The following is a 24,581-nucleotide window of genomic DNA, read 5'->3' on the forward strand; positions in this document are numbered from 1 at the left end:
GCGCGCAAGCCACTAGTTCCTTATGCGTCACGTCCTGAACGGTTCTACCGGAGCACCACCCTGGATTACGTAACGGCGCAAAGAATTGGCTCCGCGGTGTTACTAATGTTGCAAGTTGTAGCCCAGCACAGCAGGCAGCGTCCGGGACGGCGGCTGCAGCTGTTACACATCCTGACATCCCAGAACGCGTCTGACCATGCAGGTTGAGGACCAAGCTGCTAGTACTTACACGTATCCAGTGATAGCCAGGCTGGTTTTATTATGCTATGCTTCTTCACGTAGCAGATTTGTACTACTTAGGTTCCAACTCCAACATTGGTTTTTACAATAAAATTCTAACTTCTCGGCATATAAAAAATCAGAAAGCTTATCCCAATTAGCTTCTCAACTTCTAGTTTATTTTCTTAAAAATAGATTTTTAATTTTTTTTAATCACTTTTCAACAACTCCTTTTATTTAGGCTTCTGGCTTACAGATTCTAAACAAAAATAGGAGTACCACAATATGTACAAGTAACTTGAGCAATATCTTCACAGCGAGGAGGAATGAATTGCTGCTATATGTTTTTGTGTGCACTTAGATCATCTCCAGCAGCTACCTCAAAATTTCTTATCCTATAATACTATTAAAGTATCAACTATCACTATTACAATACTTCATCTTCTAACTACTTTCAACAAATACTATATAAATCAAACCATATCTTCCCTCTCCTATATTAAATTAATTTTTTTAACCGTTTCATTTACTTTGATGATCCGACCCCTTCCTCTACCCCCTCCATCACCACGCCCCCTCCCTTCATCGTGCCCCTTCCTCCGCCGCACCCCTCCCTCCTCCCCCCTTCCATCACTGCGCCCCTCCCTACATGTCCCTCCCTCCCTCCGTCGCTCCCTCCCTTCGCCCTCCCTCCTCTGTCGCACCTCGCCGGCCTCATCCCCATCATGCAGTGCTGCATCGAGCGCGCCATGAATGCCGTACCGGCGTCAGCAAATCAGGAGCATGACGATGAGCGCACACGACACCGACGGCGAGGCAGTGAAGTTCATCAGGGAGCACGTTCACTCCACCACCTCCCTCAGCAAGTGGTTCCGCGCGAGGGTGGACGAGATAGCGGCGGCACAGGCGTGCCACTGCGGCGGCGAAGAGAGGCAGAGCAAGAAGGACTATCAGCAGTGCTCGAAGGCCGGGGCCGTAGCGTGGCGCTGCATTAGGCCAACTCTAGTGGCACTATGGATGGATCTGGATCCGATGCATGGAGGTGCCAACTGGTGTTCTCGGCATCCATCTCCGTCGAACTTCGACGCTCACTACCTAGCTTTTGCCCGAGACCGACTGATTCATTTCTGCCAGTTCACGAGAATGCGAAGCCATTGCGGATTTGCTAACAAAATAGTCTTGCGGCTCCTACATTTCATCCAAAAAATGTCGCCCCTCTCTCCTCTCTTGACCATCACCGTATCGCTCTAGCAGTGGATACAAAGTCCGTTGAAGACATTTTGCAGGACAAACCAGGATGGCATTTGCACTGTAGCACTGGAAATATACTGTACTAGAGTTAGCCTTACTGCATCTGGATTGGGTAACCTCATTACTGTAAAACGCATGAGCCATGGTGCCCCACATATTCCAAACAGGAAAAAAAAAACTAGCCATGACATTCGTTAAGGTTCAATAATGACCCCCACAAAAAAAAGTTCAGCAATAGCAGAGCGGTAAGTGAGACCGTCTTCAATTATTTTCTCTTTATTTAGTTTCTATTTTTATTCCTCTTTCTATTTTCATTTTTTTTATTTTTTCTTAATTTCAGCAGCTCCTTTTCGAAGAGATTTATGAAAAAAAAAATTCTAAAATAAAGTGAATGAACTTGAGAACCTCTTTACGAAAGAAAACCGTTGGAGTGCTGTAGGAAATGAGAATCCCTTCGTGAAAGGAATTCATTGGAGATGGTCTGAGGCTACGAAGAATTCATCCCGATGTGAAGGGATCAAGAGAATGACCTTGAGAATCTCTTCGTGAAAAAAAACTATTGAAACGTTAAATAAAACAAAAATCACTTCGTGTAAAGAATCTGTTGAAGATGACCAGGGACTATGAAAAATTACCTTTTTAGTGTGGTAACGAAAGACATGCGGATACGACTTGACTCGTAAAAATTTAAATTCTAGCGCTTATGATTTATATGTACATAAATACTTTTAGCAGTTTTCTGTGTAGACTTATGATAGTAGAGAACTCGTGAGTGAGTTTGTGAGTGTAGGTAGTATGCGTGTGACTTCGTAATCGGGAAAAAAAATGAGGTCACGGGAAACGAGGGGCTCTCCGCTTGTGAACACGCGTTGCCTGCCGTGCACCCAGCCCAGAGCATTCCGGGTTTCCATAAACCCATCGCCGCGACACGGTTTCGACTCTTCTTTCCCCAGGCGCCACCCAATCGCGTCCCCTAGGCCCCACCTGCCAGCCACCTACCGGAGCGAACCACAGGCCGTCCTATATAAACCCCTCCACCCCCATACCTTGGCGCCTCTCCGCACCTACGCGCCCGCCCAGCTCATCAGAGTCAGCCTCCGCTTTACCTCCTCGCACGTCCGCCGCTTCGCTTCGAGTCGACGCGGCCTCCCTCCGAATCCCCCAAGAGAGTCCGGACGAACTCGAGGAGAAGCCAGCGACACCACCGGCGACGACGAGCATCACCGGCCAGGCAAAGGTGCGTCTCCGTCGTCCTGATCTCTCGATTTGTCTGCTGTCGCGCGCGGCGTCCTGGGTCCTCGCGTACGTGAGCACTGGTTTCCTCTCGCGAAGCTTGTAACCTTGCGCTCCAGCTTTTCGTCGAGGGCTAGTGCTTGTAGGATGGATTACGAGCGCAAAATATACCATCAGAGAGATTCGCTAGTTTTTCAGCATATATGATCTCACATCGGTCAATCTCCGGCACTTGGGTTCGGGTGGATCGAGCTGCGTGGTGCCAGCGTTTTGTTCGGCAAATGCATGCTAACTATGCTTCCGTGATCATGGGACGTGTCGGTTTAATTTGTTCTTTGGCTCTTGGTGCTCCTTCCGATATGGGAAGATGTTCCAATGGCAAAGTGACGTGAAGCCGCTGTACATTTGTTTATCTGGGCTCGTGCTCTGGATTTTTCTTTAGGGGCGATTTAATAATTTGCTATTTGGGGGATGTATTTTGAAGGGAATTGGAGTAGCTAATGACTGAAATGATCAGTTTGGGAGTGCACTGCAAGATTGCGAATGAACATGAATAGCTTCCAAAAGTACACGGGTGCTGAATTTATAAGCATATAGTATTTTCAATTGCATTTTCGGACATAAAAACACCATGCTTAAATCTTTTCTAAAATATATATGAAAGTAAATTCTGATTCACACCCTGCCTGGATAAGTCTTTAGGGCCTGTTTGTTTCAGCTAGAGATTCTGAAAAGCAGCTTATAAAAGCTGGATTGTTAAAAGCTGGATTGTGAAAAGCTGGATTGTGAAAAGCTTTTAGACTGTAGATTCTAAAAAAATTTAATGAACAGTTTAGTAAAATGGACTTTCACAATCTATCAAGAGCTGAGGAAAACCAGCTTCTCAGATTCTCACAATCCAACCAGCAGATTTTAAAAAGCTATAACCAAAAGCTGCCTGTTTGTTTCAGCTTCGAATTATAAAAGCTGAAAGCCAGAATCCGAAGCTGAAACAAACAGGGCCTTATTGTAGGAGTACACGATACCGCGTCGACGTCAGTCTTTTGATTTGCACTTGACTGCTACACCGCATCCACACCGTTCGATATGGATTAATAATTCAAAGCGGGTGCATGCAGATTGATTCGGACGAGCGCCTCGAGGAGCAGCCCATGATGCACGGGCACGCGCACGGCCGCGTGCACCCGGCGGCGTCGAGCTCCGACTTCTCCGGCGAGATGAACCAGTCCGTGTCCGCCCACTCCTCCGACCCCTCCCCCAGCCCGCTCCACAGCTTCCACTTCGAGAAGCCCGTCCCGCCGCCCCCGCCGCCGCAGCCCGGCACGTACGTCGTGCAGGTGCCCAAGGACAAGGTCTTCCGCGTCCCGCCGCCCGAGAACGCGCGCCTCTTCGAGCACTACACCCGCCGCGCCAAGCGCCGCAGCCGCTGCTCCTGCTTCCGCGTCTGCACGTGCCTGCTCGCTGCGCTCCTCGCGCTCGCCGTCCTCCTCGCCGCCCTCGGTGGCGTCATGTACCTGGTCTTCAAGCCCAAGCGACCGGCGTACTCCGTCCAAGCGCTCGCCGTGTCCGGCCTCGGCGGCATCGGCAACGCCTCCACGCCGGGCGCGTTCTCGCCGGCGTTCGACGCGACCGTCCGCGCCGACAACCCGAACGGCAAGATCGGTGTGCATTACGAGGGCGAAAAGAGCCACGTCTCTGTCTCGTACGACGGCGTGACCCTGGCCGACGGCGCGTGGCCGTCGTTCTACCAGGTGCCCCGGAACGTGACGGTGTTCGTGGCGAAGGCGAAGGGGTCCGGGATACGGTTCTCGCAGAGCGTGCGCGGGCAGATGGCCGCGGCGGAGCGGCTCCGGTCGGTGCCGTTCGACTTGGCCGTCGAGGTGCCCGTGCGGCTGCAGCTCGGCAAGTTGAAGACTTGGGCCGTTCCGGTGAGGGTGCGGTGCACTGTGGCGGTCGACAGGCTCGCCGCCGACGCGAAGGTGGTGTCCAGGTCGTGCGACGTCAAGGTGTGGCTCCTGTCCTGGAGGAACTGAGCAAATAACAAGCGGTTGGACGATTAGAAGAGCATTTCTTCAGACCAATGGATCCTTGCTTATTCCCGGATACATTTTTCTCTCCTCATTTGTAAGTTGGTTTGATCGAGATCATAATATCATATTATGCATGCTGCGAAATTGTCCCAGGGTTTTATGTGTCGATGACTGGCAACTATGTTCTTCTGCAAAAAAATGAAGACACCGTTGTTGGTACTTGGTACTTGTTGTGTTGAACAATGCTGTTGAAAAACAGATAGTGAACAGATCTTGAAACTGAGTTCAGGTCTGTGAATATCCAAGACGAGTACGATTTTGCCTCATTGCCTGATCCCTCAAAAACTAAGTATAGGGTAAATCTGTCAAGTGGGTTGGCTCATGTTTAGTACAACTAAAATTTGCATCATGCCTTCAAACATGACCCAAAAGTATTACTCTCATCATCGAACGTTAATTTGGACTTGTAGTTACCTTGGGAAAAATAATCTAGTTCTTTTATGCTCCGATGTGAATCTGTCAGCTGTTTCTTCTCAAATACGAAATGCACGAATTGGTTGTGAATGACTCTGCCTGCCTGAGTGCCCTGACAAAACCAGAGATTGCAGAATGTCACATGAAGTTGGATGTGTACTCTTGTATACCAACACAAAAATTCCATTAGGACATGCAGGCATATGTATTATCAGTACCGTTCATTTATATTAAGATTTATGCTGAAAATTTAGTGAAAAAAATCATAGGCTAGGTAGAAGAATCAACGAATATATGAGTATCAGATATAAGAGATGAACAGCCGAGATATATCATACGTGTGTAAGAACATGCAGAGTTGCATTCATGCCTTTTGCAATAACTAACACTTGGAACCATGGCTCACACAGGTCCCATGACAAAATTGAACATGAAGTGCGATGGGAATGGAATGCTATTTCCAGGGCGTACTTGACCTCAAGATTCTAGGATAGACAAAAGAACATACTCAATGTATGATCATATTCAACATATTAGAAAAATTGGAGTGCATAACTGAGTCTGAAAACACGATCATAGTTCATGCCTGATGGGTGATGAAGCACCGAAAACATTTCACAACCGCGTATCAGTCTAGTATGTGCCAGCAAAAGCAATGGTTCAGAGTTTTTTTTTTTCTGTTCTTTACGATTGCTTACTGTTCAGTTTATTCTCGTAATACCCGGGCAACTAAACGGTAGTGTCCTGCACGTCGTGGCAGGCTGATCATCCAAACAATACCAAATCTGCATTTTTTAAGACATTGGTGCGGCTCCATGAACTTGCACTGATGCTCGGTTGGATTTTCACTCAGGACCTTTATAGTTTGTACAAAGTATGCATTTGGTTTGTCCTTGTTCTAATCAGAGAATTTCAGTAATCCTGAAAGCAGGCTAGTATGGGCATGTGTAAGAATATATATTTGTGGTGAAATTAAAGGCAGTTGGGAGCCATCCGATCTAGACGATGAACAAGTCTGCATTGTGCATCTACAAACAGGTCTTTTATGCGTGTTAGCATTTCAGTTTTTTCTGAACTCTGCGACGTTAAGCAGTGCTTGCCCTGCTACCGGCTAGCGCTGTGCTGCAACAGCAATTTCTCATCTAATTTATAGTCTAGTTTAACTTCTTGTTAATTGCAAAGCAAATTTTATGTTGCAATCATGTCAGAATCTCACAGGTACCTTTGATTCCTTCACAAGCAACTGACCAACGAATTGGCAAGGATAACTATCGAATTAAATCCACCACTGGAAGGGAAAAAAGATAAGAAGAAAAAGTATCGTTATTCATTCTAAGCAAAACAACATGGTTGATGCATAGAGAATCACAATGCTGTGTTTTTAGGGGCTGTTCGATTCTCTCCCTAGGAAACCAAGCCAAAATTTGGCCATGTCGAAACTGAGTCATGTCAAAATTTGGCCATACCAAGTAGTGTTTGGTTTGAAACTGAGTTAAAATTTTGATCGGTCAAAAATTAGACAGCCATTTTGAGTGTCAAAATCTTACTTAGCTTTGCTATAGAAATTTGACCAGCCAAATTTTTCAAGGTGCGGCTAAATTTTGGCTTTAATTCAAACAGAAGCTAAATTTCCAGCTATGACCAAATTTTAGCTTGGCTTCTCGGGAAAGAATCAAACAACCCCGTACCCTCCTTGTGAACCTGAAGGTTTGATAAGACGCAACAACTCGGCATATATTGTTGAGAAAATTATCACCATACCATCATATTACAACCTCTTTGCCAAAATGCCATCCAAGCTTCCACACTTGCCAAAATGCCAGTCTTTCACATCTCAGTACCCAAAATATCATTATGAGGTAACTGAAGGTAACAGAACATGACAAAGACACGTATACCCCCTAATCTAATGTGATTTAGTGAAAAAAAAACACCCTAATCAGAAAAGAGAAGAATAAGATACCAGTAGCACTTAGCAGTGCTTCTGATATATTCCTGACACTGAAAGCAGCTGGCTGCCAACGATCCCGTCAGAAACTGATCGAGCACTGCGAGTATGATCCAAATATGTGCATCATCATTATCCTAATGAAAAGGCTGATACAGCTCATAATTTATATTGCAACGAAAAAAACGCAAATAAATTGGGATAAGCGTTTGTAGCTTGCTTGCTAGCTACTGGAGTGTCGCTGTATCAGCGTGTGGCATACAGTGGTATCTGGACATACATATATTGGTATTCGACACCATTTGAATGTCTAATTCAATAAAAAATTTAGACATACGAAATATAAATCGAAATTCAATATGAGTATTGACCGGTGGCATGAGATGAACGAGGAGTCGTATTAATTCGCTGTAGACGAACCAGACGACGCCATCCTGATCCGATCCTCGTGGGCAGAGAAGAGATCCTTAGACGGCTCTCGTCGGCACCAACCGGACCGCCGCCGCCAGCACAGCTGCATGCCAGCATGTGCGGCGAGCGATTCGGTTTCGGTGGCTGCAGCTGTGCGCACACAGAGTCACAGACAGACATGCTCGTGGCCTCGTGCTGTGTGCGTTAGGGCCTGGGTCGTTTTCGGCAATAATGCAGGCGCCGGCCGGGAGGATCGATCAATCATTCTCGGCGTGTCTGCGGCCTCGCCTCGTCACGGTCGACAGGGGTCCTCCCGTTGAGGATTGAGCACCAAGGATAATGCCTTTGATCTGGATGCCGGTCACCACCCACCAAGTCACCAGCCAGATATGTTAACGGGACTACATCACGTGAACTGACCCGCGAGCTCATTATTACGCCGGTAATTCTAGTCCGGTTTTCAGAAAAGTTGCGCCCAGCGTTCCATTTAATTCATTTTACATGATTGTACGAGATGAATTCCATTGTTAACTGACCCGCTGGTTTAGAAATACTGTATACCACCTAGTGAAACTCACCTGCAGACTGCTTGGAAGCGAACGAGTTGTCCGGTTAACAAATTCTGTGGCTCTGCTAGTCTCTTGTACGCAACTATTGGCGGCATCGCACAGCCTCTCACACCATCAGCTCATCGGGACGGCACCGGAGCCACCAAATTGCGACTTTTCTCGTCCCTTCCCGCTGCGCCGCGGCCCTGTTAGCTGACGCTGTCTGGACAGGAAGGGCACCCTGCCTGCCGCCAACACTAAAATTGCTCCAGATGTTGCGGCATTTACGTTAAGATTTATATTAAAGAATAAGTAAAAAAAAAATATGTTAATTGATCGAGATAGATTGCTAAAATAACTATGTATGTGTAAAAATATATAAAATGAGATGGTTAAAATAAACTATAAATAAGTATTAAGTGAGAGAGATACACGGCTAAACTCCGTTGACGCGGAAGGGCGCGCCGGTCACTCGGGTCGGGTGGTTCACTAGCCGTGCCGCTGTCTCTTGTGGTCATCGCGCGCGCCGGCGTATGCCGACCTCGACCTCCGCTTGACTACGGTAGATATTCAATCCTGTGGCACAGTTGATGGTATGGCTGAAGATTATACAGTATTCTACATAAACATCAAGCATCGTCACATGCAGGAATAGTACACCTACCAAGAATTTTGAAGCGGTATCTTATTGTTCCGGCCATGCGTAGCGCTTTGACTCGAGGTGGTTGTTGTGATTGTCTATCCAGGTCTCATCCGTGGTGATGGGAGCTAGGAATATTTAACCCACAAGCATTCACTGTTAGGTCAGATATGTACCATTTCGTCCACCTCGGACTGGGTTCTTTGCACCACGCCAAACTTTGCTTCTAAATATCTGACTTGGGTCATATTTGTCGTAAGACACTGTAAATCCAATTTTTGTGCTAAAGCCGGTAAATCATCTTAATCTTTTAGACACATGAATAAAACTGTCAGATGACTTCGTATGAAGCGTGGATTGGCCAAAACAAAGGGAAAATTGGTCAAGCTCACCGATAATTTTTTTTGAAATAACATTATTTTATTAAAAAATTATAAAAATTATATTTAAAATAGAAAAGTCACAAAAATAGTTACTAGTCGACACTTTAATTGCCCTCTAGTCATATATCAATAATCGGAGTGTCAACTAGTCACTTATTAGTAACCGGATAGGTGACATGTAATTCTTCAATACTTGTCAGCACTTTAATTACTGACAGGTCATATATCCCGCATACGATATTAAATAAAAATTTATAACTTTTTTCATATGATCTTGGATAAAAATAGTCTTATATAAAAATTATATCTATTGACGATATCTATAACTTTGTAATTGAATATTTTTCTATTTGAATCTCTTTAGATGCACATTTCAGATATGAAAAACTATATCCGAAATTTTTAGCTACTCTTTTAGCATCTAAACAGATTCAGTAGGAAAAAATATTCATTGCAAAGTTGTAGATATCGTTAATAGGTATGATTTTTATATAAAGATCATCTTCATCCAAGGTAATATACTTTGATCTATTTCTGTAAATTTCTCATTTTGAATAATATATTTATATTTTTTCAATAAAATACTATTCTTTCAAAAAAAATCGCTCGCGGATCAGGCAAATGCGCGTGCGCGTGACTGACCCGGTCGCCGGCTCCCTCTCCTATTCTTTCTTATCCCCCGTAACGCCGTCACGGAGCCGCCACACCGTCGCGGAGGAGGACGGCGAATCACATTGCCGTCGCGGGGTCCTCGAGAATCCTCCCGCTACCACTGCTATTAAAGCCGCGTCGAGTGGTGCGGTGACCGGCCGGCACACTTCTGGCACTAAAGAAACCGTGGCTCCCCTACTCTGAACCCAAGAGCAAAAATTCCCCAGGCCTACTCTGAACCCTCTCTCCTCGCGCGAATTCGCTGCCCGTGTCTCCCAAGTCAGAGCTTCCTGGTCCTCGGATTCGGCCGTGTAGCTGAGCTGTGCTCACGTTGGTGAGATATTATACGGTTTTGGTGCTCAAAGCCGCCGATTTCGGCCGTTCCTGGAGTGGTCTCCGGCGCGGCTGCGGTTACCGGCTCGAGGGGGCTGGATCCGGTTGGGTTCCGTCGAAGGTCGGATTCTTGAAGCAAGGCATTATTTTGGCCTCTCGGTTGTCCATAGCTGCGGTCGTGGTAACCTTTTAGGTACTGTTGTCTTCTTGGATTAGTTTGATTCATCTGCCGCTGTGCCGTAGTCCTTGCTATTTCTGTTTTTGACGCCTTCTGTCGTCTCGAAGCATTGTTTAGAGTAAGTTTCTTGGCATTGATATGATTTTTCTTTGTTTAGTTCAGTTCGTTTGGTTCGTAAAAAAAAGTTCGTTTGCCACCTCAGTTTGTGTGATGCGTGTTACTTCATTCCGTTCTGCTCGTTTTCCCCTGTGACATAATCACATCTGTGTTCTGACTGTCGCTTTTGTTTTGTTTTAGGGAACTGCTTCAATTTGACGGGCTGCTGCTGTGCTGACCCGACGGGCCGCTCGAAGTCGAAGAGCTGAGGACAGAATAAAAATCTGCTATTTCTTAGCAATTCTTGAGTGATTGATCTGTTGAAGAAGCAGAAAGGGGCGACTTTTGAATTGGACAATGCATACCAAGGCTCTAATCCACGCAGAACCGGCTCTGGAGTTTGACCAGTTCGACTGCTTGCCGGATTCACTTGTGCTGCTGATCCTGAACAAGCTTGAAGACATGCGTTCGCTTGGCCGGTGCTCTGCCGTGTCGAAGCGGTTCAACGGCCTTGTTCCCCTCGTGCATGATGTGTGTGTTAGGATTGACCGCGTTGTGGCTGTGGACGGTGACTCCGATGATGCTCTCAACCTGTCGTCGCCAAAGCCCCAGAACATCTTCTGGCATTTCTTGAAGCTGATGCTGTTCACAATAGCCAAACCCTTCCATGATTTGCGCAATCAGAATGGCACAGGGCAGCCACTGTTTCCGCAGCTCGCTCAGCATTCGCCTGTGCAGGTGCTGAGGAACTTCTCTCATATCCGCAATCTTTGTGTGGAGCTCCCCTCTGGGGATGTTGGGACTGAGGAGGGGGTTCTGCTGAAGTGGCGAGCCGAGTATGGCAGTACACTTCAGAATTGTGTGATTCTGGGTGGTACCTTGGTTGATCGCAAGCCAACTGGCAATGAGCACGAGCCATTGCCGGAGGACAATGGAAGCATGCCAGAATCTTTCTACACCAATGGTGGGCTGAAACTTCGTGTTGTGTGGACTATCAGCTGTTTGATTGCAGCATCGACAAGGCATTATCTTCTCCCGTCAATTATCAAGGACCATCCAACATTGAGAAGCTTGGTTTTGGCAGATGCTGATGGGCAGGGCACATTGTGCATGGGGACAGAGCAGCTGAAGGAGTTCAGAGAAAATGAATTGTCAGCCTCAGCATGTTCCAACAGGACACAGGTACCAGCATGCAATATGAAGCTGAAATACGCACCATACCTTGAGCTGCCTGGTGGCTCGGCATTGCAAGGCGCGACATTGCTCGTTATCAAGCCCGCCAACAATGGGAGCTGCAGCGGCCATGGCAGTCGGAAGGAAGCTGAAGCTTTTGTCTCAGGTGCGTTTGATGGACCCTTGAGATTTGCTGTGAAGGCGCTGATGAAGAGACGCACCTATCTCCTGGAGATGAATGGGTTCTAGAGACCTTGAGGGGTGTCCATAGGCACCTTGCTTTTCAGTGCTTCTCATGAGCCATTTAGTTGTTTGCTCAATGTACAGCAGTATCATCTTATCTTAGGGTGTACGGATATTGTACTTGCCTTAGCCTCCGTAGAGAATTGAGATTTTTTTTGGTACACGGTGGCGGCACACCGTTTGTGCTTAGTCACGACACGTGATTAACATGAAGTATGTGTGCGCATGCATGTGTTCCCCAACCGAAGTCGCCGGAGGAGGATTAGAGGAAATGGTGCAGGTGTTAGGCCTCCTAATGGACGACTTGACCTTTCTAATTTATGTGGAAGCTGCATTTGAATTTGCACTTATGATGTACATAGACTTGTAATTATTATGTACATAGACTTGTAGTTTTGTCAACTATCACTTCTAATGGTAAGTTATCCATATATGGTGTTTTTACAAAAAAAAGTCAGTTTTGTGTATGTTTCTGTTTCTGCTATGCCATTTTCCTTCTTTTCTGTCCAGTTCTATCAACTACGTTCACATGGTTGTTCTTTTGTTGTAAAATTGATGAACAGAATCAAGAGTGGTTAGCATCTCTCCACCAATGGCCGCAACAAGTTGTGGAGAGAAGTCGGTTCCAGATGCTGATCTGCCAGTTCCAGAAACTGACCCAGTGTCCATTGCTTCTCCAAACTGGTACAAGATTTGCAAACTTTCCATCCATATTATGTCAATTTCTGTTATTGGCATGTGAATATGGCACTATACAGTTATACATGATTTTATGGATTCATAGTACCAGAACAGAAAGTTTGCTGCTGCAAATCACATCTTATCATGAAAATATCTGTTTTCATGATGGGAACCAAGAATTCGAAAGCTGATGTGCTATTGCAGGATAAGTAAAGTCACATTAGATTTTGTTTTGCAGTTCATTATGGAAGCATGAGGGTTTTTACTATTGTTAAAATCATACAGTTAAGTTAATCAGATAACTGTGGCAAGAGATAAAACGTGAGTTGCACTTTTTTTGCCCTTTATACTGTGCATTTGGGAACATGTATACAAACTAAAGAAAACGCCATTGATGCCTAAGTACTTGCAGGTCTGCACGCTGATAAGCAACAGTTCTTGTAAATACCATTGCAACTTTAACCCTGCAATGGTGTACTGACTCTACTATAGATTTTTTGTTGGATTTATGTTTAAGCACCAGTAGTGCAGCCTCATAGTTAACATAATTATAACTTCAATATTTGCTGCTGCTATTGGCAGCATCATATGATACATTCCCAGCAGTGGACTCATTATTATAAGTTGGTGGAGCCTATACAGGATATGAAAAATTCCAAATTGCTTTAATGGAAATAATTTGGATTCAGGACAGTTGGTAAGTCAGATCATGTTCTTGTTTCCCACTTCTCAGGAATCCACGTCCACTATCCTGGTCATGATTTTCCTACAAATATAGATGCACATAAAAATACTCAGAAAGCAAATAGTGCGGCCTTATGGAATAAAGGACGGACAACATTTTATCTGATTCCATAAAAAAATATTTTGAAGTTGTGAATAGGCGTAAACAACTTTTGTGTAGAAAATAGAGTTGGCTAGGAGATAGAGTTGGATTTGGTTTAGAGATAGAGTTCGATTCAGTCAGGGACTTTCCATTGGAAGTCCTATTTATAGAAGTCTAGCTGACTCTATCTCTAAACCGAATTATCTCTTACCAAATTGATCTAAACTGAATTATTTCTTACCAAACTTATCTATACGGAATCTAAACAGATTTATCTCTTGCTGTCCTGAAGCTTCATGTGATAGTCTGTTACACATAGTTCCTGCAAATGTTCTATGCAATTTAGACAATTATTTTGCTCATATGTGATGTAGTTATGAAGATCTATTGTGGGAACCGGGATTATGAGATGCCACTACAAAAATGCAATTTATCTGGGAAATATTTTGGTTATTAGATGCAGACCCAAAAAAGAAAGATGAACTAAAAGCCAAGCCCACACTTGGATTGAAGGCTTTCATTGACATACTCAGATACCCATGGAATGAAAAGAAAAATCTGCATCATGACTCTAGCTTTCTAAGAAATAAAATTATTGCCCACCAGGATGGCCCTTATCAGGTGTACTCTGGGCCCAAGGTGAGAACTCTTGCATGCCTATGCTACTTTACTATAATGCAATTTGATTTGTTATTTGTTGTGTCAGGAAGATATTGGTGTTACAAAAGCGACAATTGAAAATTTTCTTCGCAAAGTGGTACCTGATTACATGTTAAGATTTGTAAAAGAGATACGAATGAATAGGGAAAGTAAGAGATGAAGTGAACACTGACTTTCGGGTTGATTGGGAGTCATAAAACGTACTCATGTAAGGCGCATTCTGATTTGAAAAAGTTTTTAAAAGTATATTTTGATCTTTATTTTCTTCTACAATATATTATCAATCGCTACAAAATCAACATTATATTGAAGCACATTGAGATACGAATCTATCGGTGCAACATTCGTGCACTAAACATGCATATAATTTGACTAATTGTTGGTCAAAACTCATAAATTTTGATTTTTTTAAAAAATCAAAATATGCCTTACATAAGTGGATGGATGAAGTATTTGTTTCTAACTCAACCAGACAATAAGCTAAACTCACTTTGTGCGGGGATCAAAACAACCCGAAATTCATAGACTTTCAATTTGTTGAATGCGTGCAAAAAGGCTAAAATGTTACAAATCTGAATGACAGGGTTTAATTTAGCACTTACCTTAATCTATGGGGATCAGGGGAAAATGAGAAATAGAATGGAAAGGAAAATAAAACAATAGAAAATCGGGAACATTGGGGCCTTGTATGGGCTGACTCCCTGCACCCCCAACACAACTGTGTGATTTAAAAAATATAAAAATAAAAAATTCTGGCCTCATCGCACCTTTTGTCCCTTATTATCTTCCCCAACTGTTGCGCCACCACCACCCTATTGCAGAACCCTAGCCATGGACGTTGGCGGCTCAATCGCGGATGTGGTGTTGGTCTCGACAGATCTCGAATGTGGTGATCTTGGTTCGGGCAGCGCAGAGCTAAAAGCTGTTCGTCCCTTTACTCCTATTCTCTTTGCTGCCCTCATCCTTCCCCTCCTAATTCCCCACTGTTGGCTTTGAAATTTGTTTATTTGTTTTTTTTTTTTTGACAATCAACTACTATTGAACATGGCAGGTAAACGATGAGGAAGTTTATCTGGATGCATTAGTGATGGTGTCACTTCGGCTACTAAGGAAGGGGTTGCCGCTCGTGATCCGCAACCTTGGTGTGAGGTTGCTTCAGGTTGTGAAATCTTCTGTCCTTTATCGGTCCAAAATCCTCCCTTTTTTTTGTTTGTACTCTACCAGTACCACCATCCTTTAGAGCTCTTTTGGATACATTTAACCATGATACGACTCGATCCCTTAGAATGGATGAATCCGAGAATTAAATCCCCTAATCCCTTTCCAATGGATGGATTTGAGAATTACATCCTGTAATCCCTCTCTATCGAAACAAGATGTAGTGGTGGTTGTTTATTGGAGAGAGAAGAGGAGGGGAATGGCGACAACGGAGGTCGCCGGTGGCTAGGGTTTTGGGCGCAAGGAGTCAGCGGCGTGAGAGAGAGAGAGAGAGTGAGAGAGTGAGCGAGGGTCGGGCAGGCTTCAAGTGCCTGGGCGGCAAGAAGAAGAGTTTTCTTTCTAATTCTTGCTTATCTCTTTATTGATGATTTACCTATTTATATAGAGAGGCTAACTTGACCCATAAGTAACCTATTACAATTAGGAAAGTTCTGGAAAACCCTAATCTATTTAACGGGCAAGAAACGGTGTGGACCCAGCTACCGCTACAGTACCCACGAGTGGGCTTTTGGGTCGGCCAGTCTTATTGGGCCCTAGGCTGGATCTTGACCCATGACATCTCTCCCTCCATTCACTTGCAGCTCGTCCTCGAACTGCTAATTGAGAACTCCACATGCTGCAAGGTGGGGGCCATGGTTGAAGCCCGAGGAAGCTCCATATTGAAGAACGAGTTTTGCTCCCATGCGGGTCCCTGGCGTGACGAGGCAGGGCCGGAGATGGTTGATGAAGAACTCCATTCGTCTTGTGTTGATGATGACATCAGTGGCCTAGGGTCGAAGGAGCACGTAGATGATTGCTACCATTGATGTAGGTGAAAGAGGTAGACTCGGCGATGAGCGTGATGAAGACATGGATCATGACGACGTCGTGTTTTGTGCTGGAGATGTCGTTGAAATCCACGTACATCGCTGTTGTATCTATTGTTGAATTCTTGCAAGACAGAGTTAATGTGTACCTTGTGGATGTTGATATTTGTCATGCACTGGAAGTCCATCAAATGTTGGGTAGGGGAATTAGAGATCATGCACGTAACACGCGATCCTCCTGGTTCCCATAGAAACGAGGCAAGCAGGTAGGTGATGAGGACCATCCCAAGAGTGGTGAAGGTACTGAAGATGAAGGATGGTGCATTGCTGACCACCTGGATGATGGAGGCTTGGAATTGTATGTTGCACCCCCTATGAAGGTGATCCTCATGGTCATCTGACATGTCACACAATGCGGGGTCGTTGTCGTTGGAGTTGCCGCTGACGAAGGTAAAGCCCATGCAATTTTGGTCTCCTGCTGCATCATGATTGCCAATGAGGACGCCAACCAACTTATCGGCTGTAGATGTGGCAAACAGTCCTGTCATGAATATTGAGGTGTTGGTGACACCACTCGGATTTGTCCCTTGAAGATCCGCTATGCACTCCTCCTGAGCACTGTCATCGATCGTTACGAGGCCTCCTTCCCTAGGCACAACGTCGAGGGTAGCATGTGTAGCGTCGGAACCTATTGTGAGGAAGCTGTTGATGGAGGATGTCACCTGGATGTTGATGGCTGGCGTTGAGTGGGGTTCGTGGAGAGTTGGTGTAGAACGCCTAAAGATTAAGTTGTCGACAACAGGATGGGCGCGGTCATTGATCTTGGTCGACTGCAGTAGAAGAGGACAGTCGATCGATCCAACACGAAGGACACATGTTGTCCTAGCCAGGGGAAAAGCACGCCTGGAGGACACTCGATGCTGTTGGGGTGGTGCTTGGTCTCTCTGCCGTTGTTGAGGTATATGCGGCGGTGTCGTGGAACTTGGAGATAGTTGCGACCTTGGAGCCTTCTCTCGCCATCGAAGGTAAGGTAGTCGAGGAGGGGTACCGCACGTAGTCGTTGTAGAAGGATGTGAACAGCAACGTACAGGATGGCGAACTTGAGGGTGTAGAGGACTCGTCGTTGAGGGAGATGGGCGACGAGTGGAGGCAAGTGGTTGCTATCGAGGAGGTGTAGGTGATGGTCTGAGAATTGACCTAGCCACTTGGGGTGGAGGTTGGATCAGGCGTCCGGTCCGCGCCACTGGGTACGGAAGCTGTTGTCGGATCAACGTCGTTGTAGGGTCGTTTGGTGACGAGCTCGAAGGTTTCCCACTGAAGGACTTGCAGGTCGACGGTGGTTCAGTGGCATCAAACGCCATGGGGCCTTCTACCCTGAGCGTGAACTCCAGATCGACCGTGGGTGGCGAACGAGAGTCCGCGGTTGTTGAAGTGTCAGAAGCTTCGGTCCTAATGAAGGCGCTGGTGACCGCCACATCATTCGGTCCACCAGGATCAATCGGCCGTGCAATGGTTTGGTCGCCGATGTATGCAGGAACGCGACAGGTGGCAACGAAGTAATCCTTGCAACTTGGAGCGGATGTTGGAGTAGCGATGCCCGGCTTGGTGTTGACGAAGTCATGGCTGCTGGAGGAATTGGTAGCTCCTATTGTCATAACATTGTAGACTGTTGCGACTGGACCTTTAGGGTCGGCATTTGGAGATGCTCTAGGGCCTCCTGCCCCAGTCATGATATTCAAGTCAGTCGTAGGTGGCAAACGAGAGTCCATGGCTATTGAAGTGCCATAAGCCTCGGTGAGGGTCACCGTGACTGTGGACACCGTAAAATCTTGTGTAGCGGCCGTGTGTTCCTCCTGAACACTAGGGACTATCATAATAATAGGTTATGCAGAAAGGAAGTCCCTGGTCACATCCTCCACAGATTTTGGAGAAGCAGATGAGACGGCATATTGTCGGCATTCACGGTGAAATTCCTCAAGTTGTTTGCAAATATCTGCCCGTGAGGTCGCAGGATTGGATCCGAGTGGAGCATGAAGGTTGGAGGAAATCGGAGCGCCATGGCTACAGTACATATGGTACTGTTTATGGGCGTGAACAGTATTCACGAGTGGGCTTTTTGGGCCGGCTGGTCTTATTGGGCCATGGGCTGGATCTTGACTCATGACATAAGCACTTCAGGTTTCCTTCACTTCATTACACCGGAATTCGGTATTGTGGTTTTATGCTCCGCACCAAACGGAGAAGACATTTGGTTTAATCCATGCTTCAATATTATCCTTCTTATTAAGTGGTAGACATAATCACAGAATCTCTGCATAGAGTCTAGTTGGATACTTGTGTCAAGAACAAATACCACAGAGGCAACAGAAGTGTTCCGTTTCATCTCATCTCATTTTTGTGAGGGAGTGAAGTTTGTTTATAGCCAATCCATGACATCTGACTTGCCTTATGAAATCATATCTGCAGCTTTTGTGAAACCCTGTAATCATTTAGAGAACATATCATCATGGCACAGGCAATATGGACAGTATAGATAATCCACTATCTGTTGCTTGCTTCTTTATATTATAAAACCTTTTAATTATTAGGTTCGTTTTCTTGAAAACTGCTGTTTGGAATTTGTCAAAACTATCACGTGCCTCCCCAAGGAATGCAAACATTATGTTGATACTGATGCTACTTCTTTTAGCATGTGCTGTCGCATTGACAATATGGTGTGTGTGTGTTTTGCAATTTTTCACCAGTCTTTCTGTCCAAGGCATCATGAGACTCATTTGGTGTTGTTGATATGGAGCAGTGGCCTATTACCATGGCACAACGTTGACCTGTTATCATGTTGGTATTTCCAGCATTTGCTAAATTTCAGGAAGGAGGAGCTTAACAGCACAAAATGTGCCGATTTAAGAAAAGTTCTTGTTGAGTCCCTTGATGATTTGATGTTAAAGGGTGTTACAACTGCCTTAAATGATCCAGTGGGTAGGACAGCTAATCTTATGGAAAACAACAAGCATAGGCGGAGCTTACTTGTGCTGGCTACAAACTCGAGCAATCTAGCTGCAATGGAATCAAACACTGTGATTGGAGAAGTTACAGGTGAAATAACATACACTTCTTTTACATTTTTTTAATGTTGACTCGAATGTTTACACTCAGAATCTTGACTGATTTGGTACTGTGAAATGTATGATGTACTTCTGTTTCATAACCGAATTAAAGAAATAATGTCTGAACATGAAACGGCCCAGATCAGTTGCTCTGGCCTCTGGGAATCGAATAGGACACTCTCTACTGTCTTTCAGTTAACTAGGTTTTTCTACTTTCCTTGGTTTTGAAGTCTAAAAAGGTATCATGAGAATCAAACAATAGCTGTGGTCTACGTGCTGGATAAATTTGATACTGTGGCGTGCAATATGTTTGTGTATGTTATTGCTCATTTAATACATTCGTCATGAGGATACATAATGGAATTATTTGATCAAATTTATCTACTAAAATATCATGTTTACTGCTTAAAAAAAGAAAGCGAAAATGGCAATGTATTTCTGTCCCTGAACATGCCAATGATGTTCTTACCACTTGAGTGCAATTACTTTCAAATGCCCTTCACAGCCCTAGAGGCTGTTCTCATCAGGACCTGTTCGAAATATTGATATCTGGGCCACATTTGGTAGATTTTTTCATGTTTTTTTTCATGAAGTCGTTAGTGTGAAATTATCTGCATTTTTATGATTAAGTAATGTTAAACAGAATAAATTTTTATCTCAAATGAATATTTTTTTTCTTGTGAAACCTTGAGTAATTTACTTGTCGTGCTATGCTGTTTCAATGGAGTCTCCGTGACAGTTACCACGTAAAAAATATGCTTGTCAAACATTGTTATGTTTGTTCTTAACATACGAAAGCAACACATGTACCATATTGATATTTGCTTCATGGGTCAGGGCTGACATGTCTCTTTTCTGACGGCCAGTTTGTGAAGATGGTATACTACATGGTCAGAATCTGTGAGGAACAGCTCAAAAGGAGCAGAATGGAAGAGTTTACTTCTTCAAAATCTAGTGAACTTTACATAGTAACCCTTTTACAGTGGATCCTTCCCCTGCTCTTACAGGTAAATGTCCACTTAACTTTTAGTTTCCCCGAATTAAGACAGTAATGGTATTTGTGGTTCACTGCCAAACTCTAGTTAGGCAACTTTGAACTTCTATGGCAAGCACGAGTCTGACAGATGGGCCACAAAGCTGAGAAATTGTAGTACAACAAACTGAACACCTGCGCAACCACAACCACCTCATGCGAATAGCCCAGGCCAGCCCAGACCCAAAAAAACTGAACATTAGAGAAGCATGCCTAATAACACACATTGCCACAGATTTGTTACACTAAAATTTCTCAGCTTTGTGGCCCATCTGTCAGATCATGTGCTTGCCAAAGCATGCCTAATGTGTGGGGGTCATTTTTCTTTTTTGGCTAAACATGGTTGTGCAATTATGAAATAGAAAATCAAACAGTTCCTAATACTCTTCATTATTAAAGTTTGAATCTTTATTTTTGTTCCTTACTGAGTTGGCGTATTGAATTTCAGTTGCTTCAATGCATACATGGGCTTTGGGATGAAACAATTCGTTGTTATTTGTCTGAAGAGCTTGAAATGGCCAAGTATCCGGATCCTTTCTTACCATTTAATTGTACCTCTAAATTAGCTTTCACTAAGAAAATGGAAGGTTCTCAAGAAAAAGAGACTCAAGCACTGTTAGAGACAAGAGCATTGTTAGAAGGAATCCGACAGAGTGGGTAAGTATGTTGCCTTTAGAATTTTGGATAATGTTCTGCTTTCTTATTCTTTTAAGTTTTAATTGATGTTGACAGTTGGAGAGCATGTCAACGGGTGCAGCGTTTGGGATATTGTCATGTGACAATGCCATATTTTAAGTAATAGTAATCTTAGGTTAAAATGACATGCATAGAATCAGAAATGTAGTTATGACCAATTATCCCTAATGATGTACGACCTAAGAAATACGATTGTAATCGTAGTATAATCTAAAACGTAACTCGTTAGCTTTTCTATTGTAACTATGTACTTCTAGACGTTCGATTGTAATTGGTCTTATCTAGCAGATTGTAACTAATAATTTTTTGAGTTGTAACTGGGAGTGACGCAATAGTAAACTACAGCGCGCTTAGGTGTATAATATATATATTGTTATGTTGAAATTTAGCTTTGTTGTTTTCCTTAATGCCATGCCTGATACCTTATGAGACCTATCTATAGGAAATCGTCATGTTGGCCTGGTTTGAAATTTATTTGTTGTGATTTGTAAATTTTGTATTATATTTAGAACAAAGTAATTTACATGCGGAATACATGGTTGTTACGGCGGTGTGACGAGATGCGGCGACCCACTACCTTCATAATTTTTTAGCGCCATGACGCGTGGCATGACGGTACCATACACATCGGTATGTCGAATACACATATTATGGTCTAGGATATTAGAAAATTATATTAGCAAATATCAATATAAATGTATCTCAAAAATTATAGTTTAGGGATATTAGGAAATCAAAATAGCAATGTACTTCCTCCGTTTCAAAATATAGGGTGTATTAAGATCTGGTAAAGTCTTTGAAAGTATATTTTGACAATTAATTTATTTTGTAATATATTATCAATTGCTACAAAATCAATATCATATTAAAAGATCTATAAAATACAGATTTATTGATACTACTTTTGTACATTAAAACATATGTATAATTTAACTAATTATTAATTAAAATTTACAAAGTTGACTTTTCCATATCCTAATATGTTTTATATTTAGAACGGAGGGAGTAAATTGTAACAGATTATGTGGTATACTTGGTGCTGTGTTATACTGGTGAGTGACACTAACCGGATATGTTCCTCAAATCAGTGACAAAGTGGCCGACTTGTAAATTGTAATGCAATCGTACAGTACTGAACACAGAACACTATTTCGGATCAGATAAAGTAGGCAGCAGCGCTTAGCACTTAGCAGAAGAGTACAAGAGCAGTGAGCAGAGCCAAGCTCTGGCACCAAGCACCAGCAGCGGTAGCAGTAGTAGGCTAGCAGAAGAGTACAAGAGCAGATCACACAGGTAGTAGAGTAACAGAGCACAGCACACAAGTAGCAGATCAGAGCTGAGGAGCACACAAGTACTAGTTCAAGTAACATACTGCTGACCTGCTATACTTACTAGTACAGTTCAAGTAGCAATGCCAGTTGAGAAGAGAGGCCGAGAGAGAAGAGACTAAAAGAGGTAGAGAGAGATCACTTACTGAGCTCAAGAGGGGCTGCGCAGGGGTGGACAGGGTGACAGTGGCGTATGGCGAGATCTCAAGTAGGCGGACGGTGAGGAGCACGTGCACGCGGAGCGGTGGATGAATCCAAGCAGGGGCGGCACCACGGTGGACGGATTTGAGTAGGGGTGATGGGCGGCGAGGAGCATGGGCAGGGGGACGGCGAGGAGCATCGAGCACGTGCGGTGGACGGCTCTCGATCTTGGTGGCGGCGGCGGTGACCCGTGACTCGCCAACTCGAGCTAGGCCAGGTATAACTAATGCCTCTCGGTTTATGACGCACTCAAGCTCTCCTCCGGTCCTCCCCTTGACTAAATCGGGATGGCACCCGCCACACCAAAAAGGACGCCAAAAGACGCCTTATCGTCGTCACAGTGATGCCACGCCGATATGGCGGACACCATACACGTTGACGTCATGTCTAGCTAGCAAGTTATCTGTAAATGCAATATCAGGCATGTTTCAATTTGTAAGATACATTAGCGCTTCAAAGGTACTAAGATATGGAATCTCATATGTTGATATCTCTTCATTATCATCTCGAGATCTGAATAAATCTTTATCCATATGAGATCACGATTACATGTGTTTTTTATGGATATGATTTATGATATCGAATTTCTCTAATATCTTCTTAGATATATGCAAACTGGTATATAAATATTTTTGAGGGAATATGCTCAAGTTGCGATTTGCTTTGGGATTCGGATTTTTAAGCCCTTTAGGGGTTTTCATATATATTTTTGAATCAAGTGACCAGATTTTGCCAATGATATTAATTATCGGAACGTTATTCCACTCATAACTATAGAGTATATTTTATCGAAAATTGATGTCAGATCTTTGCGTAGACCCTTATGCTACAAGATTTGTTTTGTATCTCACCATCTCATTACTTTCATTCCGCCTTCATACTGGATCTCATTTTGATCCCATAGGGGTATTACTGAGCTAAATATCTTTTTTTATTGAGCGAGCACAATTTTGTCTTAGTTATTTCCTTCAACTGGTTGAGTTCGAGTGTTTGAGGCACCCTGCCATGGACTTTGTCCTGAATGCAATTGAAGTTCTTTGGTAATTTCTGAGAAAAATATATATCGATAATTGTAGTCTTTTTATTTCATGATTCTTCAGAATCAATATAGTTTTGTAGATATTTCATTTAACTTTTCTAACTTCTCGCGATTTCCCACAACAATGAAGCTAAGGTGTTCTAATGTCCCAGCACCTAAATTAGTGGGTGCGTACATATGTGCTGGGTTTTTGATGTTGAGTATCCGTAGAACTTGGATATTGAGTATCCATAAGGTATGTATCAACTTCGGGTTAATTTACATTTATTGTTTTATAAGTTAATTTTCTTTGTTTCTGCGAATGCTTTCAAGAAGTATTATCCTTTGTGACCATATTTCTCCCTATTTTATTTTTATTTGGGAGTTGAGTGATTTTATTAGGTACATTCACTCTTTTTGGTGTATTGATTGCAGGAATACGATTTAGTGATACATTTATTGTTAGTAAATGTATATGATAGATTTTTTACAATGTTATGAATCTTTGAACTTATTGTTCATATTCGTTAATATGTGGATCTAAGGACTAAATGTATGTGACATTTCAATCTATTTTTCAGCATTCTTTATGGTACTATTGATCTCCTCCTAATGCTTACAAATGGTCCTCATCGGCGTACTGGACTATGAATAAGTCACATGTTAGAGGCTCGAGGTATTTTATGATTGACAAAAAATATATCTCATATAGATCCCTAATTTCTTGTGAGGGCCTAGTGATATATACCACGGTGATGATATCGGTACGTATATAGCGCAACCGATGTTTCGTAGATGAGAATTACTTAGTTGATTTTCACATATTTAACTGCAATGGGGAAGTCGTATGATATGTAGTTGGTCTTTATTGAATTAAGTCTGCGGCATATAAGATTGCATGACCTCCAATGAATTTGGTAAATTACAATTTTGAAGTAATAGTCGTACAATTAATTTAACTCTCTTGACAAGAGATTCAGTTAGAACATTTTTTATGTACATATATGGTACTTAATGCTTCAAATTAATGCATAAGTCCATATAATAATCATCGAAGGCCCGTGAATTCAATTATGAGGCAACCCCTAAAAAAGAAAATCTCCTTTTTTGGAGAACATAAAATCTCCTTTCTATCCAACTATGCTATCTACTATTGTACAAACGATGATGAACCAATTTAGCAAAACGGCAAAAAGAAA

General features: G+C 43.5%; 3 protein-coding genes across 6 annotated transcripts; all 3 read left to right on the top strand.

Annotated features, from left to right (window-relative positions):
• The first annotated feature begins 2,510 nt into the window (after positions 1 to 2,510).
• Positions 2,511 to 5,031, top strand: LOC133908976 (NDR1/HIN1-like protein 13). Its single transcript, XM_062351227.1, has 2 exons — positions 2,511 to 2,707; positions 3,822 to 5,031. The coding sequence occupies exon 2, from the start codon at positions 3,855 to 3,857 to the stop codon at positions 4,734 to 4,736; it is 882 nt and encodes a 293-aa protein (XP_062207211.1). The 5' UTR covers positions 2,511 to 2,707; positions 3,822 to 3,854; the 3' UTR covers positions 4,737 to 5,031.
• A 4,746-nt stretch (positions 5,032 to 9,777) lies between these two features.
• On the top strand, positions 9,778 to 22,943 carry LOC133908974 (F-box protein At4g18380-like). 3 transcript variants are annotated; one of them, XM_062351225.1, is made up of 7 exons: positions 9,778 to 10,417; positions 10,597 to 11,734; positions 12,375 to 12,495; positions 18,800 to 19,095; positions 19,944 to 20,113; positions 20,588 to 20,796; positions 20,872 to 22,943. In XM_062351225.1, the coding sequence occupies exons 2-7, from the start codon at positions 10,753 to 10,755 to the stop codon at positions 20,936 to 20,938; spliced, it is 1,845 nt and encodes a 614-aa protein (XP_062207209.1). In that variant the 5' UTR covers positions 9,778 to 10,417; positions 10,597 to 10,752; the 3' UTR covers positions 20,939 to 22,943. The 3 variants fall into 3 exon arrangements, with proteins under 3 accessions (XP_062207209.1, XP_062207208.1, XP_062207210.1); XM_062351224.1 differs by having other exon boundaries at positions 9,780 to 10,314; XM_062351226.1 differs by having other exon boundaries at positions 9,780 to 10,314; positions 22,333 to 22,943.
• Positions 13,085 to 16,169, top strand: LOC133908977 (uncharacterized). Of its 2 annotated transcripts, XM_062351230.1 has the most exons (4): positions 13,085 to 13,957; positions 14,800 to 14,902; positions 15,030 to 15,137; positions 15,778 to 16,169. In XM_062351230.1, the coding sequence occupies exons 1-4, from the start codon at positions 13,926 to 13,928 to the stop codon at positions 16,000 to 16,002; spliced, it is 468 nt and encodes a 155-aa protein (XP_062207214.1). In that variant the 5' UTR covers positions 13,085 to 13,925; the 3' UTR covers positions 16,003 to 16,169. The 2 variants fall into 2 exon arrangements, with proteins under 2 accessions (XP_062207214.1, XP_062207213.1); XM_062351229.1 differs by lacking the exon at positions 14,800 to 14,902.
• Positions 22,944 to 24,581: the final 1,638 nt, after the last annotated feature.

Source organism: Phragmites australis, chromosome 2 (genome assembly GCF_958298935.1).
Source record: "Phragmites australis chromosome 2, lpPhrAust1.1, whole genome shotgun sequence".
NCBI classification, from domain to species: Eukaryota; Viridiplantae; Streptophyta; class Magnoliopsida; order Poales; family Poaceae; genus Phragmites; species Phragmites australis.